The 18,275-nt window shown below is 45.2% G+C and overlaps 1 protein-coding gene across 3 annotated transcripts in view; it reads left to right on the top strand.

Moving 5' to 3' along the window:
• kdrl (kinase insert domain receptor like) overlaps nt 1-18,275 on the top strand; it is a 265,292-nt gene that overhangs the window by 69,972 nt on the left and 177,045 nt on the right. For all 3 annotated transcript variants that reach the window (XM_087991964.1, XM_043704900.2, XM_087991965.1), the window contains exon 4: nt 10,808-10,932. In XM_087991964.1, coding sequence (XP_087848090.1) covers nt 10,808-10,932 — 125 coding nt within the window. The remainder of the gene's footprint in view (nt 1-10,807; nt 10,933-18,275) is intronic.

The following is an 18,275-nucleotide window of genomic DNA, read 5'->3' as shown; positions in this document are numbered from 1 at the left end:
GGAAGGGGAAATGAGGAAACTGTTGAAGTCCACATTGATGCCCTGGGGTTGAAGTGTTCTGAGGCGGAAGATGAGGCGTTCTTCCTCCAGGCGTCTGGTGGTGAGGGAGCGGCGGTGAAGGAAGCCCAGGACCTCCATGTCCTCGGCAGAGTGGGAGGGGGAGTTGAAATGTTGGGCCACAGGGCAGTGTGGTTGATTGGTGCGGGTGTCCCAGAGATGTTCCCTAAAGCGCTCTGCTAGGAGGTGTCCAGTCTTCCTAATGTAGAGGAGGCCGCATCGGGAGCAACGGATACAATAAATGATATTAGTGGATGTGCAGGTAAAACTTTGATGGATGTGGAAGGCTCCTTTAGGGCCTTGGATGGAAGTGAGGGAGGAGGTGTGGGCGTAGGTTTTGCAGTTCCTGCGGTGGCAGGGGAAGGTGCCAGGAAGGGAAGGTGGGTTGTTAGGGGGCGTGGACCTGACCAGGTAGTCACAGAGGGAATGGTCTTTGCAGAAGGCGGAAAGGGTGGGGAGGGAAATATATCCCTGGTGGTGGGGTCTTTTTGGAGGTGGCGGAAATGTAGGCGGATGATTTGGTTTATGCGAAAGTTGGTAGAGTGGAAGGTGAGCACCAGGGGCGTTCTGTCCTTGTTACAGTTGGAGGGGTGGGGTCTGAGGGTGGAGGTGAAGGATGTGGACGAGATGCATTGGAGGGCATCTTTAACCACGTGGGAAGGGAAATTGCGTTCTCTAAAGAAGGAGGCCATCTGGTGTGTTCTGTGGTGAAACTAGTCCTCCTGGGAGCAGATACGGCGGAGGTGGAGGAATTGGAAATACAGGATGGCATTTTTGCAAGAGTTAGGGTGGGAAGAGGTGTAATCCAGGTAGCTGTGGGAGTCGGTGGGTTTGTAAAAAATGTCAGTGTCAAGTCGGTCGTCATTAACGGAGATGGAGAGGTCCAGGAAGGGGAGGGAGGTGTCAGAGATGGTCCAGGTAAATTTAAGGTCAGGGTGGAATGTGTTGGTGAAGTTGATGAATTGCTCAACCTCCTCGCGAAAGCATGAGGTGGCGCCAATGTAGTCATCAATGTAGTGGAGGAAGAGGTGTGGAGTGGTGCCAGTGTAATTATGGAAGATCGACTGTTCTATGTAGCCAACAAAGAGACAGGCATATCTGGGGCCCATACATGTGCCCATGGCTATCCCTTTGGTCTGGAGGAAGTGGGAGGATTCGCAGGAGAAATTGTGAAGGGTGAGGACCAGTTCGGCCAAACGAATGAGAGTGTCGGTGGAAGTGTACTGTTGGGGACATCGGGAGAGGAAAAAACGGAGGGCTTGGAGGCCCTGGTCATAGTGGATGAAGGTGTAGAGGGTTTGGATATCCATGGTGATGATGAGGTGTTGGGGGCCGGGGAAACGGAAGTCTTGGAGGAGGTGGAGGGCGTGGGTGGTGTCTCGTACGTATGTGGGGAGTTCCTGGACTAGGGAGGATAGGACAGTGTCGAGGTAGGTAAAGATGAGTTCAGTGGGGCAGGAGCATGCTGAGACAATGGGTCGGCCAGGGTGGTCAGGCTTATGGATCTTCCGCAAAGACCATTCCCTCCGTGACTACTTGGTCAGGTCCACGGCCCCCTACAACCCACCCTCCAGTCCTGGCATCTTCCCCTGCCACCGCAGGAACTGCAAAACCTGTGCCCACACCTCCTCCCTCACCTCCATCCAAGGCCCTAAAGGAGCCTGACACATCCATCAAAGCTTTACCTGCACATCCACTAATATTAGTTATTGTATCCATTGCTCCCGATGCGGCGTCCTCTACATTGGGGAGACTGGACGCCACCTAGCAGAGCACTTTAGGGAGCATCTCTGGGACACCCGCACCAATCAACCACACTGCCCTGTGGCCCAACATTTCAACTCCCCCTCCCATTCTGTCGAGGACATGGAGGTCCTGGGCCTCCTTCACCGCCGCTCCCTCACCACCAGACGCCTGGAGGAAGAATGCCTCATCTTTCGCCTCAGAACACTTCAACCCCAGGGCATCAATGTGGACTTCAACAGTTTCCTCATTTCCCCTTCCCCCACCTTACCCTAGTTCCAAACTTCCAACTCAGCACTGTCCCCATGACTTGTCCTACCTGCCTATCTTCTTTTCCATCTATCCACTCCACCCTCCTATCTGACCTATCACCTTCATCCCCTCCCCCACTCACCTATTATACTCTATGCTACTTTCTCCCCACCCCCACCCACCTCTAGCTTATCTCTCCACGCTTCAGGCTCTCTGCCTTTATTCCTGATGAAGGGCTTTTGCCCAAATCGTCGATTTTACTGCTCCTCGGATGCTGCCTGAACTGTTGTGCTCTTTCAGCACCACTAATCCAGAATCTGGTTTCCAGCATCTACAGTCATTGTTTTTACCTACTCACTTTTATTCTGTCAAGCATAACTGTGGTACATTTCTCTGTCAATGACTGAGGGGGCAACCCATGCCTGTATAGTACATAGATTGTTACAGAACTGTACCATCTCCTGTAAGGAGACCAGAGTCAAATTCCACAGCATGGATGACATTTCCAGGGGCAACCAAACCTTCCTCAATTGTCTGCTTCCTTTCAACATAGCTCCAGATATGTCAGACATGTGACTGATGCATTGCTCAATAGGGTCAGTACTTACAACTCCCTTCCCACCAAATATAAATTGTACTGTAGCATGACACATCTGCTCACACTGTTGTATTTCAAAAACTGCAGAAACAATACCATCTCCATCTACCTACTCATCTTGCTACCCTGTGATCTTTCTCATGTCAGTCACTCAACTTGGTGCAATCAGGTGCTGTAGGATTGGCTGTGTCAAGTACCATTAAGACTTCAGTACAATTGTTCCAAATTGTTCCAAATGCAATTTGTAATCGATCTTTACACGCTATTTCATAGCCATGAACCAAGATCATGCTGACCAACCTCCATTCATCAAGAGCTATTACAGCCTGAAAAAAAGAGAGAAGGCATGGGATGGAATTAGGTGCAAGTTATGTCCACTATGCTGATACTTTGATTGGGTGCTGAATTGGTATCTGCTGACTAGCAGTCTATTTGGGCCTTTGCTTAGGTCTTTCACATTCACATACTTCTTGCAATGTATTCTAACTGATTTTTATCCACAAAGGATCTTTTAAATATCAAGAAGGACTCTCTTCTTTATTTCACGTCAAGCATCAATAACTCAAAGACATCATTTGAAAGTATTTTCCATTCCTGAGAAAAAAAATTAACCCCCCTCTCAGTTCTTATATAATGGAACTTATTTCTCAATGTTTATTCATTTGGATTTCAAAAAAATTTTTTTATTACTCAATAAATTGTATTTACTAAAAGGAAAAATCTTCGATATGATTTTTCGCATAACTGCCTTTGCTTCAGAGTATAATCCATTGGGAATCTAATGACCTAGTAGTATTATTGCTGGACTGTTAAGCCCAAATAATGTTCTGCCATAACAGATGGTGGAATTTGTACATAATTTAAAAATCTGGAATTAAGAGTCTAAATGATGACCATGAATCCATTGCCGATTGTTGGAAAAACGCATCTGGTTCACTAACATCCTTTAGGGAAGGAAGGTGCCATCCTTACCTGGTCTAGCCTACATTTGACTCCAGACCCACAGCAATGTGATTGTATCTTACTGCTGTCTGGGCAATTAGGGACGGGCAATAACTGCTGGCCTAACCAGTGATGTCCCCATCCCATGAATGAATAAAAAACATAATTTTAGCAATTTCAGACTGGTACAAATATTAATTTTTAATACAAACAGTTGATGCTAAGCACTCTGAGCACAAAACGTGAATTTGAAGATAGATACGAGTGGGAGACAGGACTACAACACTTTACATATTCCCTGACAACACAATTCACTTTTGGGAACACAGGATTAACCCCCCTCTCAGTTCTTATATAATGGAACTTATTTCTCAATGTTTATTCATTTGGATTTCAGAATAATTTTTTTATTACTCAATAAATTGTATTTACTAAAAGGAAAAATCTTCGATATGATTTTTCGCATAACTGCCTTTGCTTCAGAGTATAATCCATTGGGAATCTAATGACCTAGTAGTATTTTTGCTGGACTGTTAAGCCCAAGTAATGTTCTGCCATAACAGATGGTGGAATTTGTACTTAATTTAAAAATCTGGAATTAAGAGTCTAAATGATGACCATGAATCCATTGCCGATTGTTGGAAAAACGCATCTGGTTCACTAACATCCTTTAGGGAAGGAAGGTGCCATCCTTACCTGGTCTAGCCTACATTTGACTCCAGACCCACAGCAATGTGATTGTATCTTACTGCTGTCTGGGCAATTAGGGACGGGCAATAACTGCTGGCCTAACCAGTGATGTCCCCATCCCATGAATGAATAAAAAACATAATTTTAGCAATTTCAGACTGGTACAAATATTGATTTTTAATACAAACAGTTGATGCTAAGCACTCTGAGCACAAAACATGAATTTGAAGATAGATACGAGTGGGAGACAGGACTACAACACTTTACATATTCCCTGACAACACAATTCACTTTTGGGAACACAGGATTATATTATTTAGAGCAATTCCAAGGTGCAGAACATTCAAAGTTGTTAAAATACTGAATAGTTTTGTTCACTGTGAATCTGTGTGTTCTACTGTATTTAATATTGGCAACATTGTGCAATCACTTTTCTTGCTTCTGCACTTCCTATCAAACTCCATGCATGGCCTGTCAAGTTTACTTTTGAATTCAAAGCTATAATTTTATGAACACATTTACTGTGGAAAGAAAAAAAATGCGATGAGTAGTTTAAATTACCATCAATAATGAAGCTGAGGGAATCAGTTTAGTTCAGTTGGCAGGATTGTAGGTTTACAGAGCAGTAGGTTGCTAACAGTGTGGGTTCAATTCCTGTCACTAGTTTGAGGTTACTGTGAAGGACTGTCCTTCTCAATCTCTTCCCTCACCTGATGTCTGGTGGCCCTCAGATTAAATCACCACCGGCTGCTTCTCTCTCAAATGACAGAGCAGCCTCAATGGTCAGGTAAGACTATGGCAACACAACAACATATTGGAAGATCTAACTTTTCCATACTTGTGTTATTTAAACTAACCACTCTCACTCAGCATGGGTAAAAGACAAAACCTACTTTAAAATCTCAGAAAAGTGTGCTTAATAAATAAGCTGATGACTTGCAGTTACAACTATCGATATATCCTCTCTCTAACATACTGTTGCCTGGATCACCCCTGGTTGTTGCCTATGTGGTGTCATTTTGGTCCTTGACTGATTGCAGAGGAACCTCAATTATTTGAACACCAGTTATCCGAACATCGGATTATCTGAAGGAGATCTCGAGGTCCCGATAGAAACATTACATCAAAGACGTGTTTCCGACAATAGACAATAGACAATAGACAATAGGTGCAGGAGTAGCCCATTCTGCCCTTTGAGCCTGCACCACCATTCAATATGATTATGGCTGATCATCCTTAATCAGTATCCTGTTCCTGCCTTATCTCCATAACCCTTGATTCCACTATCCTTGAGAGCTCTATCCAACTCTTTCTTAAATGAATCCAGAGACTGGGCCTCCACTGCCCTCTGGGGAAGAGCATCCACACAGCCACCACTCTCTGGGTGAAGAAGTTTCTCCTCATCTCTGTCCTAAATGGTCTACCCCGTATTTTTAAGCTGTGTCCTCTGGTTCAGGACTCACCCATCAGCGGAAACACGTTTCCTGCCTCCAGAGTGTCTAATCCATTAATAATCTTATATGTCTCAATCAAATCCCCTCTCAGTCTTCTAAACTCAAGGGTATACAAGCCCTGTCGCTCCAGTCTTTCAGCGTAAGGTAGTCCCGCCATTCCAGGAATTGACCTAGTGAACTTACGCTGCACTCCCTCAATAGCCAGAATGTCTTTCCTCAAATTTGGAGACCAGAACTGCAAACAATACTCCAGGTGCGGTCTCGCCAGGGCCCTGTACAGCTGCAGAAGAATCTCTTTGCTTCTATACTCAATCCCTCTTGTTATAAAGGCCAGCATGCTATTAGCCTTCTTCACTACCTGCTGTACCTGCATGCTGTACCTTCATTGACTGGTGTACAAGAACACCCAGATCTCTTTGTACTGCCCCTTTACCTAACTTGATTCCATTGAGGTAGTAATCTGCCTTCTTGTTCTTGCCACCAAAGTGGATAACCATACATTTATCCACATTAAACTGCATCTGCCATGCATCTGACCACTTACCTAACCTGTCCAGGTCACCCTGTAATCTCCTAACATTCTCCTCACATTTCACCCTGCCACCCAGCTTAGTATCATCAGCAAATTTGCTAATATTATTACGAATAGCATCTTCTATGTCATTAATATATATATATGTAAAAAGCTGTGGTCCCAGCACTGATCCCTGCGGTACCCCACTGGTCACTGCCTGCCATTCCGAAATGGAGCCGTTTATCACTATTCTTTGTTTCCTATCAGCCAACCAACTTTCAATCCAAGTTATTACTTTGCCCCCAATACCATGCACCCTAATTTTACTCACTAACCTCCTATGTGGGACTTTATCAAAAGCTTTCTGCAAGTCCAGGTACACTACATCTACTGGATCTCTCTCATCCATCTTCAGAGTTACATTCTCAAAAAATTCCAGAAGATTAGTCAAGCATGATTTCCCCTTCATAAATCCATACTGACTCTGACTTATCCTGTTACTACTATCCAGATGTGTCGTAATTTCATCCTTTATAATAGACTCCAGCATCTTTCCCACCACTGAGGTCAGACTAACTGGTCTATAATTTCCTGCTTTCTCTCTCCCACCTTTCTTAAAATGTGGTACAACATTCGCCACCCTCCAATCCGCAGGAACTGATCCTGAATCTATCGAACTCTGGAAAATAATCACCAACGCATCCACGATTTCTCGAGCCACCTCCTTCAGTACCCTGGGATGTGGACCATCAGGCCCCGGGGACTTATCAGCCTTCAGACCTAACAGTCTCTCCAACACCAATTCCTGGCAAATATAAATTCCCTTCAGTTCAGGTCCTTCAGCCACTGTTACCTCAGGGAGATTGCTTGTGTCTTCCCCAGTGAACACAGATCTGAAGTACCAATTCAATTCTTCTGCCATTTCTTTGTTCCCCATAATATATTCCCCTGTTTCTGTCTTCAAGGGCCCAATTTTTGTCTTAACCATCTTTTTGCCTTTCACATACCTAAAAAGCTTTTACTATCCTCCTTTATATTTTTGGCCAGGTTACCTTCGTACCTCATTTTTTCTCTGCGTATTTCCTTCTTAGTAATCCTCTGTTGTTCTTTAAAAGCTTCCCAGTCCTCCGTTTTCCCACTTATCTTTGCTATGTTATACTTTTTCTCTTTTAACTTTATATGTTTCTTAACTTCCCTCGTCAGCCACGGCCACCCATGCCTCGTCCTAGGATCTTTCTTCCTTTTTGGAATGAATTGATCTTGCATCTTCTGCATTATACACAGAAATATCTGCCATTGTTCCTCCACTGTCATCCCTGCTAAGGTATTGCACCATTGAACTTTGGCCAGCCCCTCCTCATAGCTCCATTGTTCCCTTTATTCAACAGAAATATTGTCACTTCCGATTGTACCCTCTCCTTCTCAAATTGCAGATTGAAGCTTATTGTATTATGGTCACTACTTCCCAATGGCTCCTTCACTTCGAGGTCCCTGATCAATTCTGGTTTGTTGCACAACACCAGATCCAGAATTGCCTTCTCGCTGGTAGGCTCCAGCACCAGCTGTTCTAAGAATCCATCTCGAAGACACTCCACAAAGTCTCTTTCTTGAGGTCCAATACCATCCTGATTCTCCCAGTCTACCTGCATGTTGAAATCCCCCATAACAACTGTAGTAACATCTTTGCGACAGTCCAATTTCAGCTCCTGATTCAACTTACATCCGACATCCAGACTACAGTTTGGGGACCTGTAGATAACTCCCAAGAGGGTCTTTTTACCCTTGGAATTTCTCAGCTCTATCCATACTGACTTTACATCCCCTGATTCTAGGTCCCAGTGATCGCGTCTTTTGTTTACAGTGAATAAACTGGCACCATCTCCAAATGACTGACCTCCCGCACTCTCTCTCTGTCCCCACACTTTCCCTGGAGTTCTACAGAGGGGTGTACCCTAAACCCCATCTCTTGGTAACCTCTCCAACATTGTCCTGTACAGGGGAAATGTGGAATGTGTCAAAAAATTGCAGTAAAACATTGTGTGTGTGGCTATGGCTGTGCGTGCATGCGTTATTTGGAGACTTACCCGAAAAAGGCAGCTACAGCAGCAGCAGTCTTGTTGTTGGAATACAATCCGGCTGCCCCAGGAGAGGAGGCCAGGCTGGATGGGGAGGTTAGGTGGCAGTGTTCGACGGGATTGGGAGCGGGCAGTGTTGGAAGGGGTTTCGGGGTCAGGCGGGGGGGGGAGGTGGTGTTGGGCGGGGTTGGGGGTAGGGGGGTTATTGGACGGGGTTGGGGGCGGGAGGGTTGGGTGGGGCGGTGGTGGACAGGGTTGGGGCGGGGGGGCTGTGTTGGATGGGATTGGGGTGCAGGGGTTGGGGCGGGGAGTGGTGTTGGATGGGGTTGGAGTGGGGGCAGGTGGACGGGTGGTATTGGACGAGGTTGGGGGTAGGAGGAGTGGTGTTGGACAGGGTTGGGGGCAAGACAGGCGAGCGGGTGTTGTTGGACAGGGTTGGGGCGGAGGGGTTGGGTACGGGGGGTGGTGTTGGACGGGGTGGGGGTTGGGAGGGCGGTGTCGGACGGGGTTGGAGTGGAGGGGTTGGGTGGGGGGTTGGTGTTGGAAAGGGTTGGGGGCAGGGGTACGGTATTGGACGGGATTGGGGTGCAGGGGTTGGGGGCGGGGAGTGGTGTTGGATGGGGTGGGGGTTGGGAGGGCGATGTTGGACGAGATTGGGGTGCAGGGGTTGGGGCGGGGTGTGGTGTTGGACGGGGTTGGGGGCGGGGGGATGGAGTTGGACCGGATTGGGGTGCAGGAGTTGGGGGCGGGAGCAGGTGGGCGGGTGGTATTGGATGAGGTTGGGGGTAGGGGGAGTGGTGTTGGATGTGGTTAGGGGCGGGGCAGGCGAGCAGGTGGGCTTGCACCGGGTTGGGGCGGAGGAGTGGTGTTGGACGGGATTGGGGTGCATGGGTTGGGGTGGGGTGTGGTGTTGGACGGGGTGGGGGTCGGGAGGGCGGTGTTGGACGGGATTGGGCTGCAGGGGTTGGGGCGGGGTGTGGTGTTGGATGGGGTTGGGGGCAGGGGGATAGTGTTGGACAGGGTTGATGGGCGGAGGGGTTGGGCAGGGGGTTGGTCTTGGAAAGGGTTGGGGGTGGGGGTACGGTGTTGGACGGGAATGGGATGCAGGGGTTGGGGGTGGGGTGTGGTGTTGGACGGGGTTGGGGGCAGGGGGATGGTGTTGGACAGGGTTGGGGCGGAGGGTTTGGGCAGGGGTTGGTGTTGGAAAGGGTTGGGGGCGGGGTACGGTGTTGGACGGGATTGGGATGCAGCGGTTGGGGGCGGGGGGCGTTGTTGGACGGGGTTGGGGGCAGGACGGCGGTGTTGGACAGGATTGGGGTGCAGGGTTGGGGGCGGGGTGTGGTGTTGGACAGGGTTGGGGGCGGGGGGATGGTGTTGGACCGGATTGGGGTGCAGGGGTTGGGGCAGGGGGTGGTGTTGGACAGGGTTGGGGGCGGGGGACGGTGTTGGATGGGATTGGGGTGCAGGGGTTCAGGGCAGGGTGTGGTGTTGGATGGGGTTGGGGGCAGGGGCAGTGTTGACGGGATTGGGGTCCAGGGGTTGGGAGCAGCGGGGCGGTCTTGGATGGGGTTGAGGTGCAGGGGTTGGGGGCGGGGGTCGGTATTGGACATGGTTGGGCAGGGGGCAGGGTTAGATGGGGTTGGGGACGGGGGTGTTGGATGGGGTTGGGGTGCAGGGATTGGGTCGGTGTTGGACGTGGTTGGGGGTGGGAGATGGTGTTGGACAGTGTTGGGGGCAGGGGCAAGCGGATGGGCGGTGTTGGACTTGGTTGGTGGGTGGGGGTGGGCGGGGCCAGGGGCAGGTGGAGGGCGATGCTGGACCTGGATGGGGGGTGGGGCGGGGGGGGCGGGGGCAGGTGGTGGGCTGTGCTGGACCTGGTTGGGGGGTGGGGTGGGGACAGGTGGAGGGCGGTGCTGGACTTGGTTGGGGTATGGGGTGCGCGGGGGGTAGCGCTGGACAGGGTTGGGGGTCAGGGTCTCACGCGATGTGTACTTCTGCAGTCTCCTGAATGGGGAGCAGACTTTAAAAACTCCAAGCCCAGAGGAAAGGCATTTAATCGATTAACCCAATAATCGATTATCCGAACTAAATAGTGCCTGCCCATCTTGTTCGGATAATCGAAGTTCCCCTGTATAATACTTTGTACGTAAAGCTCTAATACAGTAGTAGTGTGAACAATCTAGAAAAGAAGATGAGGTCAAGTCTAGGTACTGTTTGTTTCCACTCCATGAGCTTATGTTGAAGAGCTTCCAGCCTACACAACAGAACGATAATTCACGTATGTGATTACTGAGATCGAGGTGGAATTGTGAAAGGTCCAAAATGGATTTGCCATTTAAAAGGTTAAAAATTTATTTCATAAACTAACGGCAATCCTGCATTGAACTGTTTCAAGAAACATCTGTGATTTTAAAATGTCATAAATTAGTACCTCACAAAACCTTACGGTGTGTTTTGTTCATGTGCTTTTTCTCAAAAAAAGATCATCAGAGTCCATTTGTGGAACCTCATACAGAACATCCTGAAGTGATAAAGTTCAATGGAAGCAGTGAGATTGTGATTCCATGCCGTGTTACAGAACCAAACCTGCAGGTCACCCTGCTGATGGTAAGACACAAACAAAAAAAACCTGTAAGTGCTTCAACAGATCCACACACAAACAAGTTATATAATGTAAAATGTCCTTCCAAGAAATATTATGTAAAAGCTGAAAAGGTTGGAAAGTAAGTCCAACAACACTTTTAAAAAGATTAAAGAATAATAACAAATTGGGTGTGGACTAAATCATTATCTGCCATTCCTCTTTTCAAATCCAGACTGCGTAATTTTGACATTTTCTGATTTTATTCCAGATTTCTAACATTAACTGTTTCTCCATAAATGTAGATTGTTTTGTACCACTTAACATTTTGCTTTATGATCACCCCCAAGTAGTTATCCACTGGGAAAGTAACAACCTTTTTGAAATTATAACATTCCAATATTTGTCCCTGGGAAACACAAAGTTTCATGGTTCATAGTCTGTACTAATTTAACTGAACTCTGAATTGGCAAATGAGATGGGACTATAAATCTGATATGCCACCTCGCCTGAGTCGGGCAAGAGTTTGCATTAAGTTGTCATGCATGCATATATTCACAATGCCTAAGATTTTTCTTAATTTAACTGTCTGAAGGTTGGGAGAAAGTAAGGTGTTGAATAGGCCCCAAAATTCATAGGTATTTGTGAATACTTGTATTAAATACTGGGTCCTGTGGTATTAGTGGAGAACATTCGCTTGCACAATGAATAGTGGGATCCTTCTGCTTCCATGGCTGTATTTTCATAATCTCATTCTATAGCAGGAGAAAGTAACTACAAATCCATCAGCCCAGTGAGTTGTGAAGGAAGTGGATAAAATAATAAGAAAAAATGGGAGCAGCAGATACAGCGAAAGAGATAGAAACTGAATGGACAAAAGAAGAAAAAAATCCATAAACATTATATGGTCATCCTCTGTTGTCTATATCTCAGCTATGGTCTGACAATTTCAGTCAAATTCACTGTTTTATCACAAGCACATAGCTAATAACACTTAAGAGTTGACAACTGTGATTAGAATTGACCTCAATTCCCTTGTCTAGAGGAGGGAACCCTTCCTCCTCTAGGCAATCACCCCAGGTGGATAATGAGGGTGTGAACATGATTGGGCTTCATTGTAATGCTTTCTATAGTCAAGTAGCTTTGTAACACTCACTATCTAAGCTTGTGTACAATGTTGTGGTGGGCTGAATATGCTCATGATGAAATATTCTGACGCGCCATCATCTTTAGGTCTGGAGAAGAGGAAATGCAAACAAAGAGGAGAAATTACAATATAATGCAAACTTTACATTGAGAAAGAATAGATATTTAATATGATAAAATCTCTGATTTTATGCATTGATTATGCAAATAAATTAGTTGTGAATTCTGATTATTTGAAAGCATTGGAAAAGATTGTTGTAGTCCCACGGCTATGTGAACATTTGAAAAATGAGGTGCACCACAATCTCTGTCATACTTTTCAATCCTTTACTGCTCAATCCCTCACTCTGCCAAATTTCTATCAGGTTCCTTCTAAACTTTGCCAACATTTTTCACCTCCAGTGTCTCCTGAGAGACACAAGCTGTTCCATGTATTCACCAACCTCTGAGAGTAACAATGAAATCTCAGCATTGTTCACTTCCTCTTTTCTGAACTTGAATTCAAACTTCTTACAAAGTTTATGATTACAGAAAACAAGGTTTTCAAGCTACCTATAATCCTCTACAATTTTGAATATACTGATAGTTTCCTTTTTTCTCTTCAGATTAGTATTTTTCATTTCTGCACATTCTTTTCAATGCTAAATCAAAATACCAATGCTGACGCCTGTGAGTGTATTCTCCCAAATTATCACATCATTTCAAAAGGGTATAGTGATCAGCATAACACTTCAAGTAACTCTAGACTAGTGTTTGATGAGACATCTTTTGTTTGAAACATTAATTTGAAATCTCACCTACATGTGACGACAAACAAAATTTTATGGCAGCACTTCTTAGTTAACATCCTGCCCTCAAGCAAGACTATCAAAACTAATTAATTGCTTTTTCTTGTAGTTTCTTATGTGTTCATTGGCTGTTCTTTGTATCCACAAATGAAAGTGGTTACTTTTCAAAATATAATCTATTCGCTGTAAGACATGTAGTTGTCCTCAGACACTGAAAGATACTATATAAATGCAAGTTTTTATTTCTTTGCAATGTTAATTATTTCTACACACAGTGCAATAGACCTATAGACAAGATCCTACTATCTGTCCATGTTCTCATCATTTCACTTCTATCCACATTAAATAGAACTTCCCATTTGTCAATGAAAGCTCTTAATCGATCACTGTGAAAAATGATGTCGCAATGATTGATCCCTCTTTCTCTTGAGAAACAATTTTCTCCGATGCAGCTGCATCAGAAGCTTCCCCATTGGGTCAACTCGGTTCATTAAAATTTATAATGTACTTCATTCCCAATTCCACACACTCCACAAGATTTTGAAAACCTGAATCCATCTCAACCAATTGCTTCCCATTCCCTGCACACAAGTCAAACTGATCTCTTGTTATTCCATATTCCTACAAGTAATTCATTATTCCCCCGGTCAGAACTCCTTGTGCTACATGTATCAGCCTCACCCTGTTATATTCCCCAATTTATTGAAATGTTTCCACACCATTCCTGTTTCAAATCATTCCCTAACAATGACCCACCACCTTTCAATTGATTTAATTAGCAACTACATTAATTATCCTATTGCAATCCATGCAGGATTGGTGCCTTTTTTAATGACATCAACAACTCCATCCCACCTAGATATTAATTCTTAGAATTTTTAACATTTCCTTATTTTTTTCCCAGGCATCTGAATAGGGCTTCAAATATTTATTGATGTTGGGAGATAGTTATAGGGGGGAAACTTACTACAATTCTGGCCAAAGTACAGTACTGACATCATAAATGTGCATGAGGTGGAATGGCTGTCTTCTGACCTGTACAGCAAATGACAGAAATTATTTTTAAACGTGATTAATATGTGTCATAATATTTGTTCTTAAACTGCTCTCATTATGTTCTACCTCTTCTGTGGCAGCTTGTATCTGAGTAATTGATACATTTGAGCTGGTTCCCAGGTCCCACTGTCTGAATGCTGCAGAGACAAGCTGTCTGCTTCCTGCTTCGTAAGAGGAAGCGACAGGAGAGTTTTGTAGTCCCATTTACAAACATCCTCCGTCAAGCCTTAAAGTTTTACGAACTTCTATTCCAGGAAAGCAGGAAACTGTGTTTATGTTCTACTGACCTTTTCCTTTTGTGAATATTTCCCAAAGTATTGAGAAGTAATGCCGGTAATATTGCCTGGTGCCCATTCAGCACTGTAAATCACAACAATGAACAAGTGTTGGATATGACTCCCCATCTTTGTAGATTAGCTGACCCCAGCTTGCATAAGAATTAACTCCACCAGAACCAGATAAGTTACATTTTTGTCATCTACTATTGATCATTTTAAAATGGGGGATTTCTGCTGTAAGTTGCTTCTATGAGTGTAATAGAGGAGGATATGATGACACTATAAAGCAGGACATCTCATACCACATCCAACACACCCAACACACACACACACACATATATCTGGAATTAAGAGTCTAATGATCACCTTGAATCCATTGTCGATTGTTGGAGAAACCCATCTGGTTCACTAATGTCCTTTAGAGAAGGAAACTGCCATCTCTGACTCGTCTGGCCTACATGTGACTCCACACCCACAGCAATGTGATTGATAAATAGGTGTGGGCAATAAATACTGGGAGGCCCCGCAACCCATGAATGAAAGAAAAAACACAGGGACCTAATATTCAACGAAGGGCTACAGTTTGACTGAGGTACAGAGGTCTGTTTCTGCTCATAGGCCCCAAGCCTGGAATAACTTTAGGCATAAATAAAGAAAAATGGTCAACCCTGCAAGCCAAATCTAAATCTTCCTCTGAATTCCTATATCTAATTGGAATCCAAATCTAAAACTCCGAATTGAAGTAGCATCCATTTCGTTGAATGTGGATGATGAGGTCATCTAAATAAATTTGGCAGACAACAGAAAATGGCTCAGCCTCCAGAAAAGCTTTCATATGAAAACTACATGGCTTCAGCTCTTCAAAAATAGCTTTTCTCAAAGGTGTGGGGAGGAGGTAAGGAGTAAACAATAGGGAGGGACAGAGCCAAAAGAGAGAGAAGAACAGTCAAAGGAATCAATAATGATCTGGCTGGGAAGGTGAATAACTGTTAATGGGGACTGTTAGTGACTAACAATAGGCAGTGTGTAATGGCAGACTATGTGATAACAAGACTGGTTTGTGGGATAGGGGGCTAGGAAATGGAGGAGTTCAGGCCCTAAGATTAGTGAACTCAATATTGAGTCCAGACAGCTGCAGAGTCCCCAGATAGAAAATGAAGTGTTCTTGCTCCAGCTTGCACAGAGCTTCAATGGAGCACTACAGTATGCCTGAGACAAAAATGTTGGCCAGGGAACAGGGTGGTGTGTTAAAGTGGCAGGCAACTGGAGGCTCAGGGTCTTTTTTGTGGACAGAATGTGGTCACCCAGTCTACGCTTCGTTTCCCCAATATACAGGAGATGACATTGTGAGCAGCGAATGCAGTAGACTAGATTGTGTGAAGTGCAGGTAAAGCATTGTTTTACCTGAAAGGTATGTTTGGGTCCTTGGATACTGAGAAAGGAAGAGGTAAATGGACAGGTATTACACCTTCGGAGGTAACAGGGAAAGGTGCCGTGGGGCTGTGGGGAGCTGCTAGGAATGAAGGAAGAGTGGGCCAGCGGGATGGTCCCTGCAAAAGATAGACAAAGGCGGGGAGGGAACATGTGTCTGGTGATGGCATCTTCCTGGAGGTGGCAAAAATGGTGGCTGATAATCTTCAGGATGAGATGCTGGTTGGATGATAGGTGAAGACAAGGGGGACATTATCGCTGTTGCGGAGTGAAGAGAGGGGGTGATGGCGAAAGTGTGGGAGATGGGTCAGACCCAGTTGAAGGCCCTGACAACAACAGTGCTGGGGACTCCTTGGTTGAAGAAGAAGGTGGACATTTTTGAGACTCCATTGTAAAAGTTGGCCTCATCGGAACATATGCAATGAAGATGGAGGAACTGGGAGAATAGAATGGAATCTTTACAGGAAATAGGTTGCGAAGATGTATAGTCCTGGTAGGTGGCCAATCTATCCCTTGAAATGGAAACAGAGACGTCGAGGAAGGGAAGGGGAACAAGTCAGAGATAGACCAGATGGAAATGAGAGTAAGATTTGAAATTGGAAGCGAAATCAATGAACTTTTTCCAATTCCGGATGAGTGAGGGAAGCAGCAATGATGATATCATCGATATATTGGAGAAAGAGTTGTGGGTGGGAGCCAGAATAGGACTGGAACAAGGAATGTTCCATGTATCCCATGGAGGGATAGGCATAACTTGGGCCCATACGGGTACTCATGGCTACCCCTCTGACCTGAAGAAAATGAGAAGAGTTAAAAGAAAAGTTGTTGAGGGTGAGGATGAGCTCGGCCAAGCGGAGGAGGGTGGTAGTTGGTAGAAATGGTTCAGGCCTTTACTCCAGGAAGAAGTAGAGAGTCCTGAGACAATCCTGGTGGGGGATGGATGTGTAAAGGGATTGCACATCCATGATAAAAAGGAGGCTGCTGGAATCCGCAAACTGAAAATTCTGAAACTGGTGTAGAGCGTCAGAAGAATCATCAACGTACGTGGGCAGGGACTGGACCAGGAGAGAAAAGACTGAGTCTGTCTATCGTTTGTTCCTTCCCCCCTTCCCCCACCGTATCTTCTGCATCTAAACCAACATTTTCCTAGCTACCATCAATTCTGAGGAAGGTCACTGTGCAAAGTGTACCTTTGATTTCTCTTCACGCATTCTCCCACACGTGCTGAGTTTTTCCAGCAACTTCTGATTTTGTTTCTGATTCACAGCATCCGCAGTTCTTTCGGCGTTTAGTTATTCAAAGGTGTGACTGATTTTAATAAACTTGTGAGCTGTTTGTGCGAGAAGAAAGTTAGACCTGTTCCCACACCACGTCTACAAATGAAAACTGAAATAACTCCATAGACGCTAATATCCTGTCACCATGTTTCCCTTTATTTCTGAGTGGAGAGTCCTTCACCTTGATCCAGCTCCCTCAAAAGCCAGTTCTCAGAACGAACAGGATGTCTGACATTCTTCTTTTTATCTGTCAGGCGAGGGCTCCCTAACTGGACCAGATTAACAGCTCCAATCAGGGAACTCATTACCTATGCGGTCCACCAGGCTAACTTTGTTACAACCACTACAACAACCTTTCAAAAGCTCAGTGAATGGATTTATTTTGGTGGGTGGGTTGATATAGATTGCAGTGTTGATAGAAAGCAAGACTGTTTAAGAATCCAGCTCAGCTAATCACTAGTTATTACCCAAGAGATACGAGGTTCAATCTTGCCATGGGACACCCTGCAGTAATTGCCTGTGGCAGGGTTCAAACTGCTAGGCACCACTTACTGCTACCATATTTGGCAGACCCTGTACCTTGCTACAGAAGCTTCAATATTCATGCAAATTGATGTCCTCTGATACGCATAAGCACCAATTGTACTTTAGAAGGATGACTAGGTGATGAAGTGGAAGATGCTCAGAAACTGTGAGTAATAAATTATTTTCCTGGGGTCAGAAAGAGCAAATCAAATCTCCCCTTTGATTCTAATTTCCTGTTGGCTGATTCAGCCTATGAGCCAGATAAATGAACTGAAAAGTGTTAGCCATGTGGAGCATGCAGTCACCAGTGGCAGAATAGTGAGTTCCATTTTGTCAGACTCATTCAAATAATTCATTATGCAGTTGATGCAATTTTCTTCCATCTTATTTAATTTCAATCCATCCCTCATTACATAGCAAACTCTCACAAAATGGACAAGATTTCCATCTCATATTGCACTAAAGGAATCTTATAAAATGTCTTTTTAAATTATTTGAGTAGGAGTAAATGGGGCGATACAGTGGCTCAGTGGTTAGCACTGCTGCCTCACAGTGCCAGGGACCCAGATTCGATTCCAGCCTTGGATGACTGTCTGTGTGGAGTTTGCACATTCTCCCCGTGTCTGTGTGGAATTCCTCCAGGTGCTCCGGTTTTCTCCCACAATCCAAAGATGTGCAGGTCAGGTGAATTGGCCATGCTAAATTGCCGATACTGATATGTGCATTAGGTAGGGGAATGGGTCTGGGTAGGTTGCTCCTCGAAGTGTTGGTATGAACTTGTTGGGCCAAATAGCCTGTTTCCATACTGTAGGGAATCTAATTTAATCTAAATCCTCCATGACTAGAACACTTCAATCTGTTGTCATAC

This window comes from Chiloscyllium plagiosum, unplaced genomic scaffold, assembly GCF_037043375.1.
Source record: "Chiloscyllium plagiosum isolate Xiang-an unplaced genomic scaffold, Cpla_swu_hap1 HiC_scaffold_11, whole genome shotgun sequence".
NCBI lineage: Eukaryota > Metazoa > Chordata > Chondrichthyes > Orectolobiformes > Hemiscylliidae > Chiloscyllium > Chiloscyllium plagiosum.
This window is presented reverse-complemented; position numbering and strand designations above follow the sequence as displayed.